This window comes from Carettochelys insculpta, chromosome 1 (genome assembly GCF_033958435.1).
Source record: "Carettochelys insculpta isolate YL-2023 chromosome 1, ASM3395843v1, whole genome shotgun sequence".
Taxonomy (NCBI): Eukaryota; Metazoa; Chordata; order Testudines; family Carettochelyidae; genus Carettochelys; species Carettochelys insculpta.
The window spans coordinates 12901818-12918555 of record NC_134137.1 but is presented as its reverse complement, the minus strand read 5'-3'; the positions used below and the strand labels follow the sequence as shown (position 1 = coordinate 12918555).

The 16738-nt window shown below is 54.5% G+C and overlaps 1 protein-coding gene across 3 annotated transcripts in view; it reads right to left on the bottom strand.

Moving 5' to 3' along the window:
* Positions 1–16738, bottom strand: part of PDE2A (phosphodiesterase 2A) — a 349465-nt gene that overhangs the window by 73990 nt on the left and 258737 nt on the right. For all 3 annotated transcript variants that reach the window (XM_075018032.1, XM_075018123.1, XM_074975525.1), the window contains one exon: positions 10285–10373. In XM_075018032.1, the coding sequence (XP_074874133.1) occupies positions 10285–10373 (89 nt within the window). The remainder of the gene's footprint in view (positions 1–10284; positions 10374–16738) is intronic.

The window sequence follows — 16738 nt, the reverse complement described above, 5'->3', positions numbered from 1 at the left end:
AAGAACCCCACACCGCTCCAGGGCTGGTTTATCGGCTATCGTGAGCTGTTCTGTGGGTGAACTGGGGGCTTGGAGACGCAGACCCCCAGCCCCACCCCTGCTGCCCAGGACCCCATGGGAGCCAAGCAACCCCCCATTGTAGGGGCAGGCCACCCCTCCCCCAGCTGGCAGTGCATAGCCTCAGCCTTCCCATCCCTCCTTGGTGCTGGAAGGGCTGGCGGCAAGGCCCCAAGCCCAGACAGCCCTGGGAGATGCTCTGAAGGGGACCGGGGCTGGGGCCGCAGTGTGGGCAGGGCTGGGCTGGCCGTTTGGGATGGCATTAACATCTCCTGCCTTGTACACCCACCACCTGGGCAGTCCAAGTGGGCTCAGTGTCCCGGCTGCACTGGATCTGCAGAGGATACAAGTCTGTGACCACCCTGCATAGGGGGTTTAGTCCTCCAGGTGAAAAGGCTCAAACCCCAGCAACCCTGGGTCAGAGGTGGGAAAAGTACCCCAAAAAGTGCTTGAGTAAAAGCACAGTGGTGCACGGGGGAGGGGGTTACTTAAGTACAGGTCACTGGAGTCCCTCTGGGAAACTACTTGAGTAAAAGTAAAAGTATGCCCCCCGCATCACATCTTTAATGTACTCAAGTACCCAGAAGTGAAAGCAGCTGCACTTTTACTCAAGTAAATTTTAGGTACTTTTCCCACCTCTGTCCTGGGTTCAGTTCCTGGTGATGGCTCCGTAACGCTGAGCCCAGGGTTGTACATTCCTGCAGCCAGTGACTGTGAGGAGCACGGCACTGGGAGTGAACAGTGTCTGCCTGGGCGACTCGGTCCTGGCCAGGAATGGCTCTATCCCTCTGGTATTATTGACAGTTAACCCACAAGGACCTGAATAATTTATCCTTAAAGCTGCTTCAGAACAAGCCCAGGATCCGTTCTTCCAAGCCACAGCAGCATTATTATGCGGATGTTATTTAAAAGTTTAATTAAACCAGGGCTGGCTGCTCATGGTTGTGTGGGAATGTCAGGGAGCGACAGGTCACCGGCTCCCAATGATTCAGCAGATGGGCCATAAATCATGAAGATCTGCAGCCAGGTTGGAAAGTCAATTTAATCTGCTCAGGGAAAAAATCAGGCCACGTCACAGACTCAAAATTACATCCAGAGCTTCCCGTGAGTAGCTCTGCTGATGGTGGTTCCACTCCCATTTTACAGATAAGGAAACTGAGGCACAGATCAGCGGTGGACCACACAGAGAGGCGGGGATAGCAACAGGGTCTTTCTCCTTGCCTCTTGCTTTAGTTATGGGCCCACAACACCTGGTGCCACAGAGCTCTGTTGATGGACGAACTGCTTGGAGCGATCTCTTCCCTATTCCAGACCAGGCCTTTAGAGCAACTGAATGTGGCACAAGCCAGGCCAGCTTGGAAAGTCTGTTAATTTCAGGGAGACCAAGGTCCTGGCTCGATCACCGCCTTGTGGATTGATCCCTCTGTGCCTCAGTTTTCCCATTTGTGGAATGGAGGGGGCTGTGCCCACCTCCTTTGTAAATTGCTTTGAGAATGGCTGATGGAAAGCGCTGGGTAAGAGAGAGGGATTGTTAGGATGAGGATGGAGGCTGCTTGAACACAGTCCCGGGAAGACCTGATACTCAAAGCTCCTGAGGGGCCCACAGCCAGTGCCAGGAAAAGGTTTGCTTTCCTGTGGCCTGGAGGTCTTACAGGGCTGGGCCCAGCCCAGGCTGCAAATAGTGGTATGAGACTTGGGGTGTGGGGGGCCTGACAAAATTATTCTTGGGCCCTGGCCGCAGCTGCAGGTGCATTGGCTGGAGTTGGGGCGCACAGCCAAGCTATGAGCGCATGACGAGCCCTGGCCACTATTTGCATTGGAGTAGCACCCTGGGGCCTCAATCCCGTATCGGGCCACGCTGCACTGGGTGCTGGACAAACACCAAGCTAGTGGGACGTGCCCTTCTGGAACAGCTGAATGGGAGCTGAGAAAGCCAAGGGACACAGACAACTGGGGGAGCCCCCGGAAATAGCGAGGTGCTGGTGGGCCATGTGCTGAGCAGCGGCTGCAGCTCCCCGATAGCCCAGCGGGGAGAGGCACAGTACAGCCACAGGACAGGCTGGAACCCGCCCTAGCAGCTGCAGTGCAGGTAAATCTAGAGAGAGGTTCCCCCATTTGTTATCCAGCGCTCGCTGTGGGTATCCCAGCCCAGAGGCACAGCCCCATAGACTGGTGAGCAGCATTCCCTGTAAGCTGAGCTTGCAGGAGAGAATCAGGTGCCGCCCGGCTGGTTAGCAGCGCACCACAGCCAGCAGCGTGTGTGTGTCTATTGGTGGTGCACCTCTGCCCATGGCTTGGTGCACATAACAAAATTTATTCCACCCATGGATGGAAAAAAAATAGTGGGCGCCCTGCCAGTGAGCATACAGGCTGGTGGCCCAACTCCAGTTGGTGGTGTCTCTCTCTGGCGCTGACTGGCACCGCCCCCCAGCAAGGGGCTAGGTGCTGAGCCCTCTTCTGTGCCCTAAAAGGGCTGTTTGAGCTGTTCACAGCTGGGGCTGAGAGGCCCAGGGACATTGGTTGTGTCTGTGCTTCTCACTCCAGGGCCGGGCTGTAGCCCTTCCACATGGATCACTTGTCCTGCGGCTGCATTTGGGGCACCTGGTCTGTGACAGTCCAGGGCTTTGAACTCAGGGACTGGTGTCTGGGAGAGCTGCCCCCAAGCCAGCCCCTGCCAGTCTTCTCCCCCTACTTGCTCCTTTCTTTCTGCAGCTCACAATTGTCTGTACCAGCCCCTGGGTCCCATACAGCCAGGCTGACAGCTGCTCGCTGCCAGCCCACTCCCTGCTTAGAACAGACTCACCGGCTCCCCCCGGCCCCGGAGGGAGCAGCAGAGAGAAGGAGCAGGCAGTGTGTGGGGCTGCAGAGAGTCCTGCCTGGCTGGGGACGGGTGCCCTGAGTGAATACGGTGAGCAGGGCCGTGCTCAGCAACCTGTGGAGCAGGTGGAGATCGGAGTCAGGGAGCCACACACAGAGCACGTCTCAGCACAGAGAACTCACGTCCATGTGCGCACAGAACACAACACTGGCATTGCTGCCTATTTTACCAGCTTGGCGAGCCCTGCGCAGGCAGAGGGGCAAGGTCCCTCACTGGAGAGCACAAGGTACACCACGTCACTGCAACCGCACCAGGTGTTGTACCGATGTGAGGGCTCCGACAGACAACCACCTGCCTGGCTGCCAGAGTTACACCAATTCACACTGTGCGTGTAAGTCAGGCCTGGGAATGAAAGTCTAAACAACTCTTCTCTGACCAGCTGGTATTCTAATGCGGGGGAGGGGGCACACAATGGGGGGGCACAAAATGGGGGGCGGCCCTGGGGCCAGGGGGGTGATTTGGTAAGGGGAGCACAGCATGACCAGCAGCCAGGTCTCAGGCTTGTCCATCTCATTTAAAATGTTGGAAGCTGTTACTGTTTTTTTATGCCCGTGTAGCCACATTTATACACCAATTAAGGAAGCTTTCACGTGCCACAGACTTATCTTCTTACACGTGCCGAAAGGGTTGTTTTTTTCATGTGAGCATAAGCCCAACATTTCTGTTGGTTTGGATTATGTTAGTGGGGGTTGTGGGGCCCTACGCATTGCAGGGACAGAAGGTGGGGCCTGATGCAAAAAATTTGCTCCCCCCTATTCTAATGCAGTGGTTCCCAAACCGGCACACTTCAGTGAGACAGACAATTCACCGGCACACCCACTTTTCTCAGCTGAATCGATTGCTCATAAACATCACGTCAACTTACATTTACCAGGGTTACAGGCTTACTAGAGAGGTTTGCACCACAGCAGTGCACCCAACAAGCTAAACGAGGCTCAGATGCATTCACCTTCCAAATCCACCATAGAATACACCGTCTTCGGTAGCCAGCATGGACACATTTTCGGAATCTGCTCAATGCCATGCTAGGGACGTTGTGTCATCGGAGGGGAAATTGACAAAATTTCATGGCACACTCGGACAGTTCTCACAGCACACCAGTGCAATCTGGCCCCAGAGGTGGAAAAAGTGCCCAATACAGCTACTTGGGGGTGAAATGTAATTAAAGAAAAGTCAATGTCCTTATCAAAAAGTGCTTGAGTAAAAGTAAAAATCCAGGATACTGACAGTACTCAAATGTCCAGAAGTATCCATAGCTTTCCATAAGATGGCTACTTTTTACTTCTGGATACTTGAATACCACCAAGATGTGATGCGGCCACACTTTTACTCAAGTAGTTTTCCAGACCGACATTGGAACTTTTACTTAAGTAATCCCCCCCCAAAGTAGCAGGAGTTTTACTCAAGTAACTTTTTGGGGTACTTTTCTCACCTCTGCATGGCACCTTGGTTGAAAACTACTGCTCTAATGATTTGCCTCAGCAGTTTCCTTTTGTGGGGAGTTCCACGGATACTTGGGCATTGCATAGAAACAAGGCTTTCTACTTTGGAAATGCCGACATTGAGCAGCAAAGGTGAACGCTTGCAATAGCTTCTCTCTTATCTTTAAACCACCATCCCTGAGGGACTTATCTGTAGTTTGTCGTCTCTCATGCTGAATGTACACAGCTCCTTTCCTTTAGCATCCACATGCCTTACAATCTTAATGCATTTATCTCAACACGCCGCAAGAGCCATCCCGGAACTCACCCAAAAAACAAGGTTAAAACTCAGTGAGTCTGAGACATATAAAACCCTGTGACTTTATTAATATGGTGACAGCGTTTCTCATAGCCAGTGCCAACTGGAGATATATGGCAGCTAAGAAATTAAATAGGGAGTGCGCACTGAGTCACTGAATGGAACAATTTAATTTCTGCTGCCTGCTCTCTTGGTTTATTGCCGACTGGAGCCCTCTGCTTCCCCAGGGCAGTAAAGGGCAAACTTAGTTATCAGCCAAGTTGGGGAGTGGAAAGCACTCACCTTGCCAATGCTGGGCTTATGCAAGTATTGTAATGAATGGGCTAGTGGGGTGGGTTTCAACCAGTGTGCCACGGCAGTGTGCCATGAGAACTGCCCAAGTGTGCCACGAAATCTTGTCAATTTCCCCCTCATGGCAGCTCTTTGCAGAGCCACTGTGCGGGGAGGGGAAACTGACCAGCCCTGTGCCAGCTGGGACTCAGGCAGCACAGGGTGGCACAGGGCTGGTCAGTTTCCCTCCTTGGTGGCTCTTTGCAGAGCTGCTACAGGGAGCCTCTTCACACTGGGAGGCGGCTGAGATGCAGCTTCCCAGCCTGAAGTGCTGGCAGGGAGCCCGCCCCTCCTCCCCACTGTGGCAAGGGGGGAGGGAAGGCGGGGGAGCCTATTGAAGCTGGGATGCAGTTTAAATGTCACATCCTGGCTCCAATGGGCTGGCAGGAAGTGGAGCCGGCTCTCTGGAACCTGCCTCCTCCCCTCCCCGTGCGTAATTGGACATTTCAGCAGTTCCTCGATTACTCAACATCCCACTTGAGCCTCGTTTAGCTCGTTGGAGGCCCTGCTGTGCTGCAAACCTCTCTAGTAAGCCTGTAACCATAGTAAATGGAAGTAAAGGTGATATCTAAAAGCAATCGATTCAGCTGGGAAAAGTGGGTGTGCCGTGGAATTGTTTGTCTCATTGGCGTGTGCCGTGTTACTGGAAAGTTGGGAACCATGGGCTAGTGGGTCCATGACACCACTGTTCTCTGCTGGGGTAGAATGGGAACTGCCCAGCTGTGTGTCTTAGATCCTCTACTGTGGACAGCTAATGGAGAATCTCCTCTAGTGCAGGAGGGAGTTTGTGCTTCCGGGGCAGGGGGAAGTAGGTGTCAGCTCTGGGATGGGAAGTGACAACTTCCCCGATATGCCACACTCCTAACTCTGGACGCACCTGGGGATCATGGCCATGTGCTCAGCGATAGCCCTGCTGCTCTCAGAAGACAAACACCTTCATCTCTCCCCAGCCTGCCTTCCCACTGCAAGGGGAGCTGCACGAAACCAGGACTCCCTGGGCATTTCAGTTCCCTCTCCCCGCAATTGGCATGACAATCCTTTGTTTTGACATCAGCATTGGTTGCCACGAGGACATCGGTGTCCCAAAAGCAGAGGATGAGGATTCCTAAGTGACAATGATCCTGTTTCCCTGCTATTGCCCTTACGCATAATAAATAAAAATTGAAGGACACTGCTTCCTCTCCATCCCATGCAGAATGAGCCTCCTATCTGTGCATTTCTCCCTGGCACATTTAGGGTGTGCATCCCAGGCACGAGAATGTTTTCCCAAAATATCTGTAATGCAGAGATCCTTAGCAGAGCTAAAGGATGAATGGAAAAACCAATTCTGCCCCACAGAGGGCAGTCTTTCCCTGTCAAGTGAACCAGCTGCCACTCCGTGCCCCAGAGGCGGTTGCATTTTGGGGGTGGGTCAAGTGATATTTGCATACATAGGGTGAACTCTCGCCCCATTTACTGGGTTCATGTGTGTGGCCTTTCGCTGAGTCACTTCCCGGCTCCGTGCCTCAGTTTCCCCACCTGATACAATAGAGAGAGCAGCTTCGCCGTGTTTGAGTGCTATTCACGGGCCTTGGTAATGGGAGGCCCAGCTTTCCCAGCAGCTGCGAAGGACCCACATAACAGGACTCCAGCACAAGGCAGCGGATTAGTGGACAGCTGTTCCTCAGACCCACGTGGTGGCCAGGACTGGAATAGCAGAGGCTGGAGCTGAAGACCAGGACTGAGAAGCACTGGCAGGGCCATGGGGGAAGTTTGTGCACTGTCCCGGGAGCGCTGCCTCAGCTGTCACTCCTGTTTGGTGCAAATTTCCTTGCAGATGGAAAAATCAACCAGAACAAACAATTCCTGGCAACAGGTGAATTGGGGAGACAAGTGCTGCATCAGTCACTCTGCCCCCTGCCTGCTGCTGCTCTGGGGGGACCAGGTCTCCAGTGATTTCATGCTGCGGGCATTCAGCATCGGGGCGAGAGAGAGGAATTAAAAAGCCTGAATGAAGCTTCGTTCTGACTCCATTGATCTCTACCTAATGGGCCACTCAGCAAGGTAGCTGCTTCCTAAGAAACTCCCGCCAGGGCTGCAGTAGCTCTGAAGCAGATGAGAGGCCAAGGAGAAATGATGGTGGTTTATTCTAAGACCCCAGAGAACCCATTCACTAGCACGAGTGAGAATCTACTGTAACCAACCCAGGGCCCCGGGGATGCTGAACTTATTGCTACACTTTGCATCACTTCCTACTGGAACTCCTAAGCAGCAGCAAAGTCCTGTTCAGAAATAAACCTGGCCCCGCAGCCATGGGAGAATCTTCAGTAGCTGGCATCAGTATAGGGCCTATGACACATTGCTGAGCAGAGCTGTTTCCACCCAGTAGAGCAGGGTTTTTGAACCTATGGGTTGGGACCCAAACATGGGTTGTGATTACATTTCAAAAGGGTCCTGGCTGGGCTGGGCAGCTCCACAGGTGGCTGTTAAGAAGCCATTCACACCCCTGAAGTGGTTCTTAACTTCTCAGTTGGATTAACAGCCATCAGGCAGTTAAGCCGATCAATTACACTGAGAACCATTTCAGCTGCAGGGCAGAGACGTGCCTACCTGAGGAGCAGCGCCCAGCTCAGGTAAGGTGGGGGCCTGAGGCCAAGGTTGGGAGGGAGGGTAGAGCTGATCAGCTCCCTGGCTTCCAGCCTCTGCAGGAGATGGGGTCCTGGCAGATCCCAGCAGGGTTCCTGCAGCTGTTGTTGCCGGCTGAGGCTCTGTGTCCCAGCCGGCTTCCAGCTGTAAGGGTCGGGGTTCCCCCCACACCCAGGGGGCTGGTACAGCTGGCCAGAGCACCATGCCCCAGGCAGCTTCCAGCTGAGGGGGGGTCCCTGTGCCTCCCCTAGCTCCCTCCAGCCTGTGAGTGACTCCTAGCCTCTGAGTGAGACACCCATAGCCCCCTTCAGCCCCTGAGTGATTCCTAGCCCCTCTAAGTGACTCCCCTAGCCCCATCTAGCCCCTGAGTGTGACTCCCCAAACCCCTGATTGTGGGGTTTAAGCCAGGAGAGCAGTTTGGGGATGAGGGTCTTTCCACCACCACAGCTCTGACTAACTGTAGTAAATGTCGTGTTATTGTTTTATTAATATATTTCCCCTTTTCTAAGAAATAATTATTACAAATATATAAACGCGAGGGGGCACAATTTTATATTCTTGCCTCAGGTGCAAAATTAGCTAGTTACAGCTCTGCTCTTCCCCTCCGTATTTGATTTGCCCTGGGTCACCAAGTCTTTCTGAATTGTCAGAATGGGTCCCCCTCTGGAAGAGGATGGGATCTGCTGCCGAAGAGGATGGTGATGCAAGCCCACAGAGCGCATCCATTAAAAAAAAAACCATACATTTTCCATGGAGCTTTAGAAATGCCTGCCACATCCAGTGTCTCTGATCTGGGACCCTTGCAGCAAAGGACTTCTCAGGGGAATAATCACATAAAGACAGAGACAAACCTCTGTCCCACTGGATTTGTAGATACAGCCAGGAGGAGGGCCATCTAGTGTGACCTCCGGTATAGCACAGAACAGAGAACTTCAGCAGGAAATGTTCTATCAAGCCCAAAACGTCTCTTGCAACATAATCTCCTTCAGAAAGGAGCCCAGTCTTGATTGAAAGCTATCAAGAGATGACAAATCCACCTGGTCCTTAGGTAAATCGCTCCAGTTTCCCCCACTGCTAAACCACGGAAAAGCACCCAGCATTATACAACACTGCTGTCAGGGCGGGCTGGAACAATTTTTGTAGTTGGCGCTGTGGAGAGCCATCAAAGCAAATGGGAAACCCTGCATAAAACGGAAACCACTTCAAGTCTGGGGGCGCTAAAGCACCCCTCCCCCAACTCCTAGGTTCAGCTCTTGCGTTGCTGCCGTCACCGGGTCAGAACCTTCCCAGGCCTGAGCTCATTTGCTTCACATGCTGGTTGCTTTTTGAGACGCCAATGAAAGCAGCCATTGGATGGCTCTACCATCAATCATTGCCGAGGTGACATGAGTCCCAACTCTTCCTTCAATCAGAAAATCCCACCGCCATCCATTAATTGTTAACGTCCTCCCAGCGGACTCAGACCCTGACACGCTGGCCTAAGGCGACTGCCTGACGTTCTCAAAGGGAGTCTCCGAGTTCTGGTGCCTCCAGTGAAGCCCAGAAGGTTCAGCTGAAACAGGCATTGACCTGCCTTCTCCCTGACTCTCCGCACCAATAGCAGCGGAGATGATGTGGCCCAAACGTTTCTCACCATGTTCGGTGCTTGGACCAAGCCTGGGGAATTTCAGCCTTCAGGGAAAAGCTGGGGGGCTGGAATGGAGACCACATCTCAGGTGTAACTCTATCGGTGGCTGTCGTTACCCCTTCTCCATTAAGGCTTCCACCCAGGCCAATGATGGCTGCAGGGTGGCAATCCCATTTCTCAGCCACCGGGGGTGTTTGTGGCTCCTTAGAGGCTACCAGATTTCTTGGAGCAGGAGCTTTCGTGGGCAAAGACCTGCTTTGTCAGAGATCTGTTTGTCTACAACCACGGCAGTGGCTCAGGAGCTCGGGCTTAGCTGGCCTGGGGGCTTGGGCGCTGTGCCGCCTGGCTCTCAGGCGATGCAGCTTGGGGCTGGGTGGCTTCAGTGAGTCACCAGGGGCAGGGAAGTAAGGAGCCTGGCTGCGGAGGGCATATGGCGACCGGGCGTCTTGCTTTTGGACACCACTGGTCTATAAGGTGCCACAGGACTTCTTGTTGCTTTTGCGGATGCAGACTAACACAGCTCCCCCTCTGCTCCCGGGAGGTTTGGGGTTTTTTTTACCCTCATTCCATGTTGAAACAAAACCCAAAGCTTCAGACCGCGTTTGCAAAACCAAGCACAGAGCTCAGTCTATTCAATAGGGACAGGGAAAACCCAGGTTGCAAGTCCCTGAGCCGGAGCACACCTGACTCAAAGCTGGTTGCTCAGGGCAGCTCCCTGTGTGCCCAGCTGTCCAGACAGGGTGACGCTCTGCCCTGCACCCCCACTTCCATCTCCTGAACATTTCATGTACGTAAATGGTTCAGCTTCGCTGACACACGACATTTTGGCCAGCTCTAATGGGGGCAGGGGAGGTGGCCTGGAAGAGACCCACGTTCAAGCCCCCCAAAACAGGGTGCAAATGTACTGACCAGCTCTCATTAGTGGCTAATTCCTTTGTGGCACACTGCAGCTTCTTCCGTAGGTCTCAGAGGAGGCCGAGAAGGGGGGTTATTTTGCCAGGCTGTCGCACACGGAGCTGGGGCTTACCTGAGCTTTCCCTCGGGCGGCAGCTCATGCGGAGGGTCCTCGCAGATCAGCCTGGCTTCTCCGTCCAGCAGGTAGATGTACACGTGCTCCTAAGGGAAGAAGGCCGCGTGCTCAGTCAGTCACAGGGGCACAGGAAAACGGTGCCACTGGACCTGCATGGACCTCTCTTTGAGCTAGAGCATGCCCTGGCTCTGGGTAGGTAGGAGCCAAGCAGACAGGGCACTGGACAGGGATCCACAAGATCTGGGTTGAGCTCCTGGACCACACACTGGCTCTCTGTGTGGCCTTTGGACGCAAGAGTCCCCTTGTGCCTGGTCTGGAGGATGGAGCTGGCCTGTCCCGGCGGTGCACTGAGGGCATGACAGGGTGGAGCTCCCTCATTGGGACAGGGTGAAATGTGGATGGACGGATACCTGATCTGGGGGCGAGAGGAGAGCAGGGACCCTGGTAACGACGGAGCCCAGCAGGCCTGGTGGAGGAGCAGCTCTTGATTCTGGGTGTGCACACACAGAGGAGCCATGGAGCAGGGTCACACATTTGAGCTCTCAGAAAAGAGGACACCCCAGGGAGGGAGTGTATCAGTACCTACCAACTCCCCGTGCACTCATGTACTAGATATAACACCGCGTGAGCTGGTAAATACTGACACACACACGCTCCCTCCCCAGGGTGCCCCCCTTTCCATATGGTAACGCTACCTTGGACGGTTTCCCCATCGTCAGACCTCAGGCCCAATGCCCCAGATTCAGGCCAGCGTGTCCGGCGGGGCAGTGCTTTGCTGAGCCACATGCCCTTCACCTGAGGCTGCAGGGGGTGTGGGTGTGAAATATGGCTACCGACCGCGTCTGGTTCGGGACAGCGGCCAAACCCCGCTGCATCCCAGGGGTCGGCTGAAGTGCTGCAGAGCCAAAGAAAAGGCCACAGAAAGTCCCCGCTGGCATTGTAAGCAGCTCCCAGCTTCCCAAGGCCGAGTGGCCACCCCCACTTCCACGGCTGTTGCTGAGTCTGGAAGGTCTCTTTCTATGGTTCCCCTGGCTGGGAGCTATGACCTGGGAGGAACCGGCAGGCTCGGGACCTCGGAGCCGGGAGAGAAACTGGGACTCAGAGCAGAGGTCCTGGCTAATCTCATACATAACATGGGCATCCTGTGGCATAAGGCCGCACTTGAGTGTCTGCACTATATGGCTCTGGCTGCCTCACTCACCAGCCTGGAGAGACCTTAATAAGAGTGACCAAGTGCTTTGCGATGTCCTGCCCATGAGGAAGGCCAGTCACTGCTGGAGGAGAGTGGACCATCATGGAGAACAAAGGACTGCTGTTGTTTAGAGGTCCCTATCAGCCTGGGAGGGTAGCTCAGTGGTTTGAGCATTGGCCTGCTATGCCGTGAGCTCAATCCCTGAGGGGGCCATTTAGTGGCCTGGGGCAAATAGGCTTTAAAAAAGAGGGATGGTGCTTGGTCCTGCTAAAAGGGCAGGGCAGGGGACTAAATGACCTCTGGAGGTCCCCTCCAGCTCTGTGAGATGTGTATCTCTGTGTATTATTGCTTAAGATGAGCCCTGCTCTGGGACACCTCCCATTGTCAAACACTGCAGTGCCACACAAAAGGGGGTAAGGACATCAAAGCTTACAACAAGGAGAAAGCTGGATTTTTAGGCTGCCCGGACTCTGGGTGGGGCAGGGTTACTAGGCATAAGCCAGAGATCCCTAGAGCTAGCTAATTTGAGCTCATTCTGTGCCTTGGCCTTTCTAATCTTGCCCCTGCAGACGCACATTGTTTGCTCATATACATCTTTTGCAATTTCTCCTACTTTCCACTTTTTATATGAGTCCTTTTTGATTTTGAGATCATGCAAGATCTTCTGGCTAAGCCCAGGTGGTCTTTTACCATACTTTCTAGCTTTCCTATGCAGCGCTATAGTTTGCTTGTGGGACCTTAATAATGTCCCTTTGAAAAACTAACTCTCCTCAGTTGGTTTTTCTCTTAATCTTGCTTCCCATGAGCCCTTGCCTACCAGCCCACCAGCTTTCTGAGTTTACCAAAATTTGCTTTCCTGAAATCCGTTGTCTCTATTTTGCGGTTCTCCCCTACATGGTCACCCCCTCCCAAGCTACCTTCCACTTTCAAAGTGACCGGGTGGTGCTGAGGTGGGGCTGGGGCTCCCCCCCCTACTGCCTGGTGGTCTCGCAGGCTGCGGCAGCAGGGCCTGGGAGGGGACTTACCATCCCCCTTCTGCAGGCTGGAGCGAGTGCGGATCCAGCCCTGCCTGGCCTCGTCTGTGGCCCCCACATGCTCCGCACGCAGTCCTTGGGCGGGGGCGCCCCTGGCCAGCCCTGTGAGGCCTGGCGGCATCATCTCTGAAGCTGAGGAGGCAGAAAGTGGGCAGGGCCAGCACAGAGACATGGGGTGCCCCCTAGATGGTGCTCTGCAGCCGGCGTGGGGCCGACAGGGGGCTGTGGGCACCAGGGAGAGGCGCCAGGTGGGAAATGGAGCCCATCCTCTGGGTGGAGATTCCACCTGCCAGGAAACGAACTGGGTGTGACAAAGTGGGGGTGTGAGGATTTTATTCCCCAGGTTGGGCTGCATGTGTTTCCCACTTTCCTGTAGTAACACCAGGTGGGTGCCTCAGTTTCCCCAGGCACAGCCTCAGTGCGCAGTGCTGAGGGGAGTTTCGGTGGGATGACTTCTCACTCTTAGGCAATGGCCCTCCAAGCTCTTTGTAACCTAGGTGACCAGGTGACACCTTTCTTCCCCGGGATACAGGACACATGCATGAGGAGGGGCCTGGCTGGTGTGAGTTGGAACAGGGCTGTTGAGTGGGGCAGTCTGGTTTGGCTGGAGAGGGAGGGAGGAGAACCAGGGTCTGGTTTGGGGACCCCCTCTGGGCCCCTCTCCCCAAAGTGGATTGTACTGACAGCTTCTGGTTTCTGTGCTGACAAGTCTGTTCTACGCTGTGTCCCTGTCTCCAAATAACCTTCTGTTCTCCCCGCTGAACACGAAGCACATCTGACTGCGGGCGGGATGCAAGGCCTGGGGACCCCTACACTCTGCATCACTGCGGTAACCTCCTGCCCCATCCAGCCAGTCCATGATGCCTTGGGCGGCCCAGCACGCCTCTGCCTGGCTCCGAGGACCGTCCGTAGCTCATTGCCCTTCCCAGCAGCGTGAGAGGGAGCGCTCACCAGCACCCACATCCAGGCCCTCTGCAGGGAGCCAGTGAGAAGCAGAAAAGGCTGATTCTGGGCAGCTGTGTACAATGAATCCTGTTTTCGCCGGCTCACGTCAGAGACAATGCATGGCACCCCCCCGGGCACGGATTTAATGGGACTACGGCAGGGAAACAGTGGGCCACAACCCAGTTGTGTTCCACAGCAGCTCCTGCCGATCACATCTGGCAAACAAGTCAGCTGACGGACAGGCACAGGACTCAGCCATTGCTTGCCGGCAGCCAAGGATTAATGTCAGTGCCAGGAAAGGGGGGTGGCCAGGAGCCGGGGGCGGGGGTGGGAGCAAACTTGCCTGTGAGTGTCAGCAAAGCTGGGTCGGCGGGGATGGCGGGGTGCAAGGACCTGCAGTTGTGCAGGGGGTGGATGGTGAATGTGAGCAACCAGACGTGCCCTCTGCCGGGAGCAGGAGGCAAGGTGGCATTGCCATGGGCGGAGGCCGGGGCAGACAAGGTTCGCTCACTGCCTTCAGGGTGTGCTAAGTCAGCAGAGCGAATGTGCTCGCCAGACACCCTGTGGGGCTCAGGCCGTGCTGTGCCACAGGCTTGGAGAGGCCTCTGGACAGCACACTGGGCCTGAGGGTGAGAACATGGCACCTCTGTCTGGCCCAGCTCCTCTCCAGCACGCTCTGTAAACTGAGCACTTGGGTGACCACCCAGGAGAGATTCAGGGGCTGCCCAACTGCTTGGCAGAGAGCCCACAGCCGGCAGCATGTGGCTGTATTGGTGGTGCACATTTACACATGCCTTGGTGCACAGAACAAACTTTATTCCACCCATGGATGGAAAAACTTGGAGGGAACCCTGCTTCTGCAGCTGGGACCCGAGAAGGCAGCTTCTACCCACCCCCGCAGAGCAATTCAGCACAACCCAAAGCTTGAGGGCTAGACTGGGCCACCTCCAGTGCCACACTGGGACAAGCCACAGTGGGAGGCTGGGCCCACACTTGCTGCTGCCAGGCTGTACCTGGGAAATGCACATTCAGCAAGGGCTGCCCTGGGCTCTCTGCTACAACAGAGATGCTCTTTGTGGAGGATGGGAAGGGGGCAGCCAGGCCCGGGTGGGGCTGGTCTCTCTGAATACCCCGGATCTCTGCAGACCCAGCTCATAGCACAACCAGCTGTGGCCTCATGGCGGCTTGTCTCACCCATTGATTTACTGGGGGGCAGACCTGGACTTCCTCCCAGTTTCATGCTCAGTCAAGCTCACTGCAGGGAGGTGTTGGCCTGCCCAGGGGGAAGAGCCCACAGCAGACAGAGTGCCCTAGCCCAGCCTGACTCACCGCCCAGCAACGGGAGAAGCAAGCGACAAGCTGCCAGCCACGGGGCTAGGGAGCAGCTGATGGGGATGCAAGCAAATGATCTGTAGTTTTATGCAGCTCAGTGTAAGTGCAGGCATCTGGAAATAAAGCACACAGGCCACATTCGCAGGCTGGGGGAGCAGTGATGCTGGGGCGTCACGGTGGGTAGTCAGTGAGCTCCCAGTGTCACGTTGCAGCCAACAGAGCGAATCAGATCCTGGGAGGCTTCAACCAGGGCTAGACGTACCCCTGGGGGTACACAGAGGACTCTTCTGGGGGACATCAACTTATGTAGGCATTTGCCTAGTTTTACAACAGGCTCCACAGAAAGTACGAACTAACACTGCATAAGGACAATGACTAGTTTTTACAAGGCTCTACAGAGAGACTACACACCGCAGTGCGAGTGCCCTAGTCCTATTCCAATCGCTTTATTCAATGGGTAGATGGTAAACATGAGAAAGTGGGCAGGTTTTCAGTGATCGTGCGCTGGGCGACTGCTGTATTCTGATGAGTGCAGTTGTACGCAAGCAGTTTTTAAGTGAGGTGAAACTCAGGGCCAGATGCAAGACAAATCAGGCTCCTGAAAGGGGTACAGGTGTCTGGGGAGGTTGAGAGCTGCTGGACAGATGATCACAGCAGTCCCTTCTGGCCCCGGAAGCTGTACTCCACCGGGGACTATGCCATTGCCTCAGTGTTACCTGCATAAGGTGCTCAGATGTTACAGGGAAGAGGAGGTGGACCCCATTACAAAAAGGATGTGGATGCTTTGGAGAGAGTCCAGCAGAGGACAACAACGAGGGGGCTGGAGCACATGGCTTAGGAGAGGCTGAGGGATTTAGGTTTATTTAGTGTACAGAAGGGAAGAGTGAGGGGGGATTTGATAGCAGCCTTCAACTTCCTGTAGGAGGGTTGCAAAAAGGACGGTGAGAGGCTGTTCTCAGTGGTGCCAGAAGACAGAATGAGGAGCAGTGGTCTCAAGTTGCAGTGGGGAAGGTCCGAGTTGGATATTAGGAAAAACTATTTCCCCAGGAGGGAGGTGAAGCACTGGAATGCATTGCCTAGAGATGTGGTGGAATCTCTGTCCTGAGGCTTTTTTAAGTCCCAGCTTGACACAGCCCTGGCTGGGATGATTTAGTTGGGATTGGTCCTGCTTTGAGCACGGGGTTGGACTTGACCTCCTGAGGCTGTGGTTCTAGGACGCTCTGGCTGCCCCATGTCCCTCTCCAGCTGAGATGTGGCGCTCCCACCTGGAGGCGCCCTTGGCCAGATGCACTGCCTCCAGGAGGCAGGACCAAGCAGTTAGAACAAAACAGGCTGATCTCTGCTGTGTTTCAGTTTCTTGTCTCCATAAGGCATGTGCCCCTTCCCTCCCACCCTGCAGGAAACAGACGCGAACATCTGAATAAATATATCACACAGTGAGATCACAAGGGTATCCTCTTCGCTTGGTCTGCCAAGCACAAAGAATGCTTTCTCCGTGAGCCAGCTCGGTGCTTAAACAGACACAGCTTCTTGTCGGGCAGCCGGTAATTGACTAATATGGAGGGTGCCTCGTCTGCTTTCAATAAAAGTGGGCTGGAGGGCGCGGGGAGAGGAGAGGTGCAATAACTGAACGATTCGGCGATGCTAAATCTAGATGGGACCATTAGGATAAGCTAGGCTGAGTTCTGGCATGACACAGGTCAGAGACCTTCACCCAATAAACTCTGCACCAGGCCTGTCACTTCTGAACGAGTTGGAGTCGATCTTCCAAAAAGACAGCCAGCCTTGATGTAATGGCCTCTCGGCGTAGACTCCACCTCAGCTCCAGGGAAGTCGCACCACGAGTTAACTCCCTTCCTTGGATTAAAAATTACACCCTTCCAGGCCATATTTGTCTCTTTCCTGTTTCCAGACCTCGGGTCTCGTTACAGCTTTGTCTGCTTGGTTA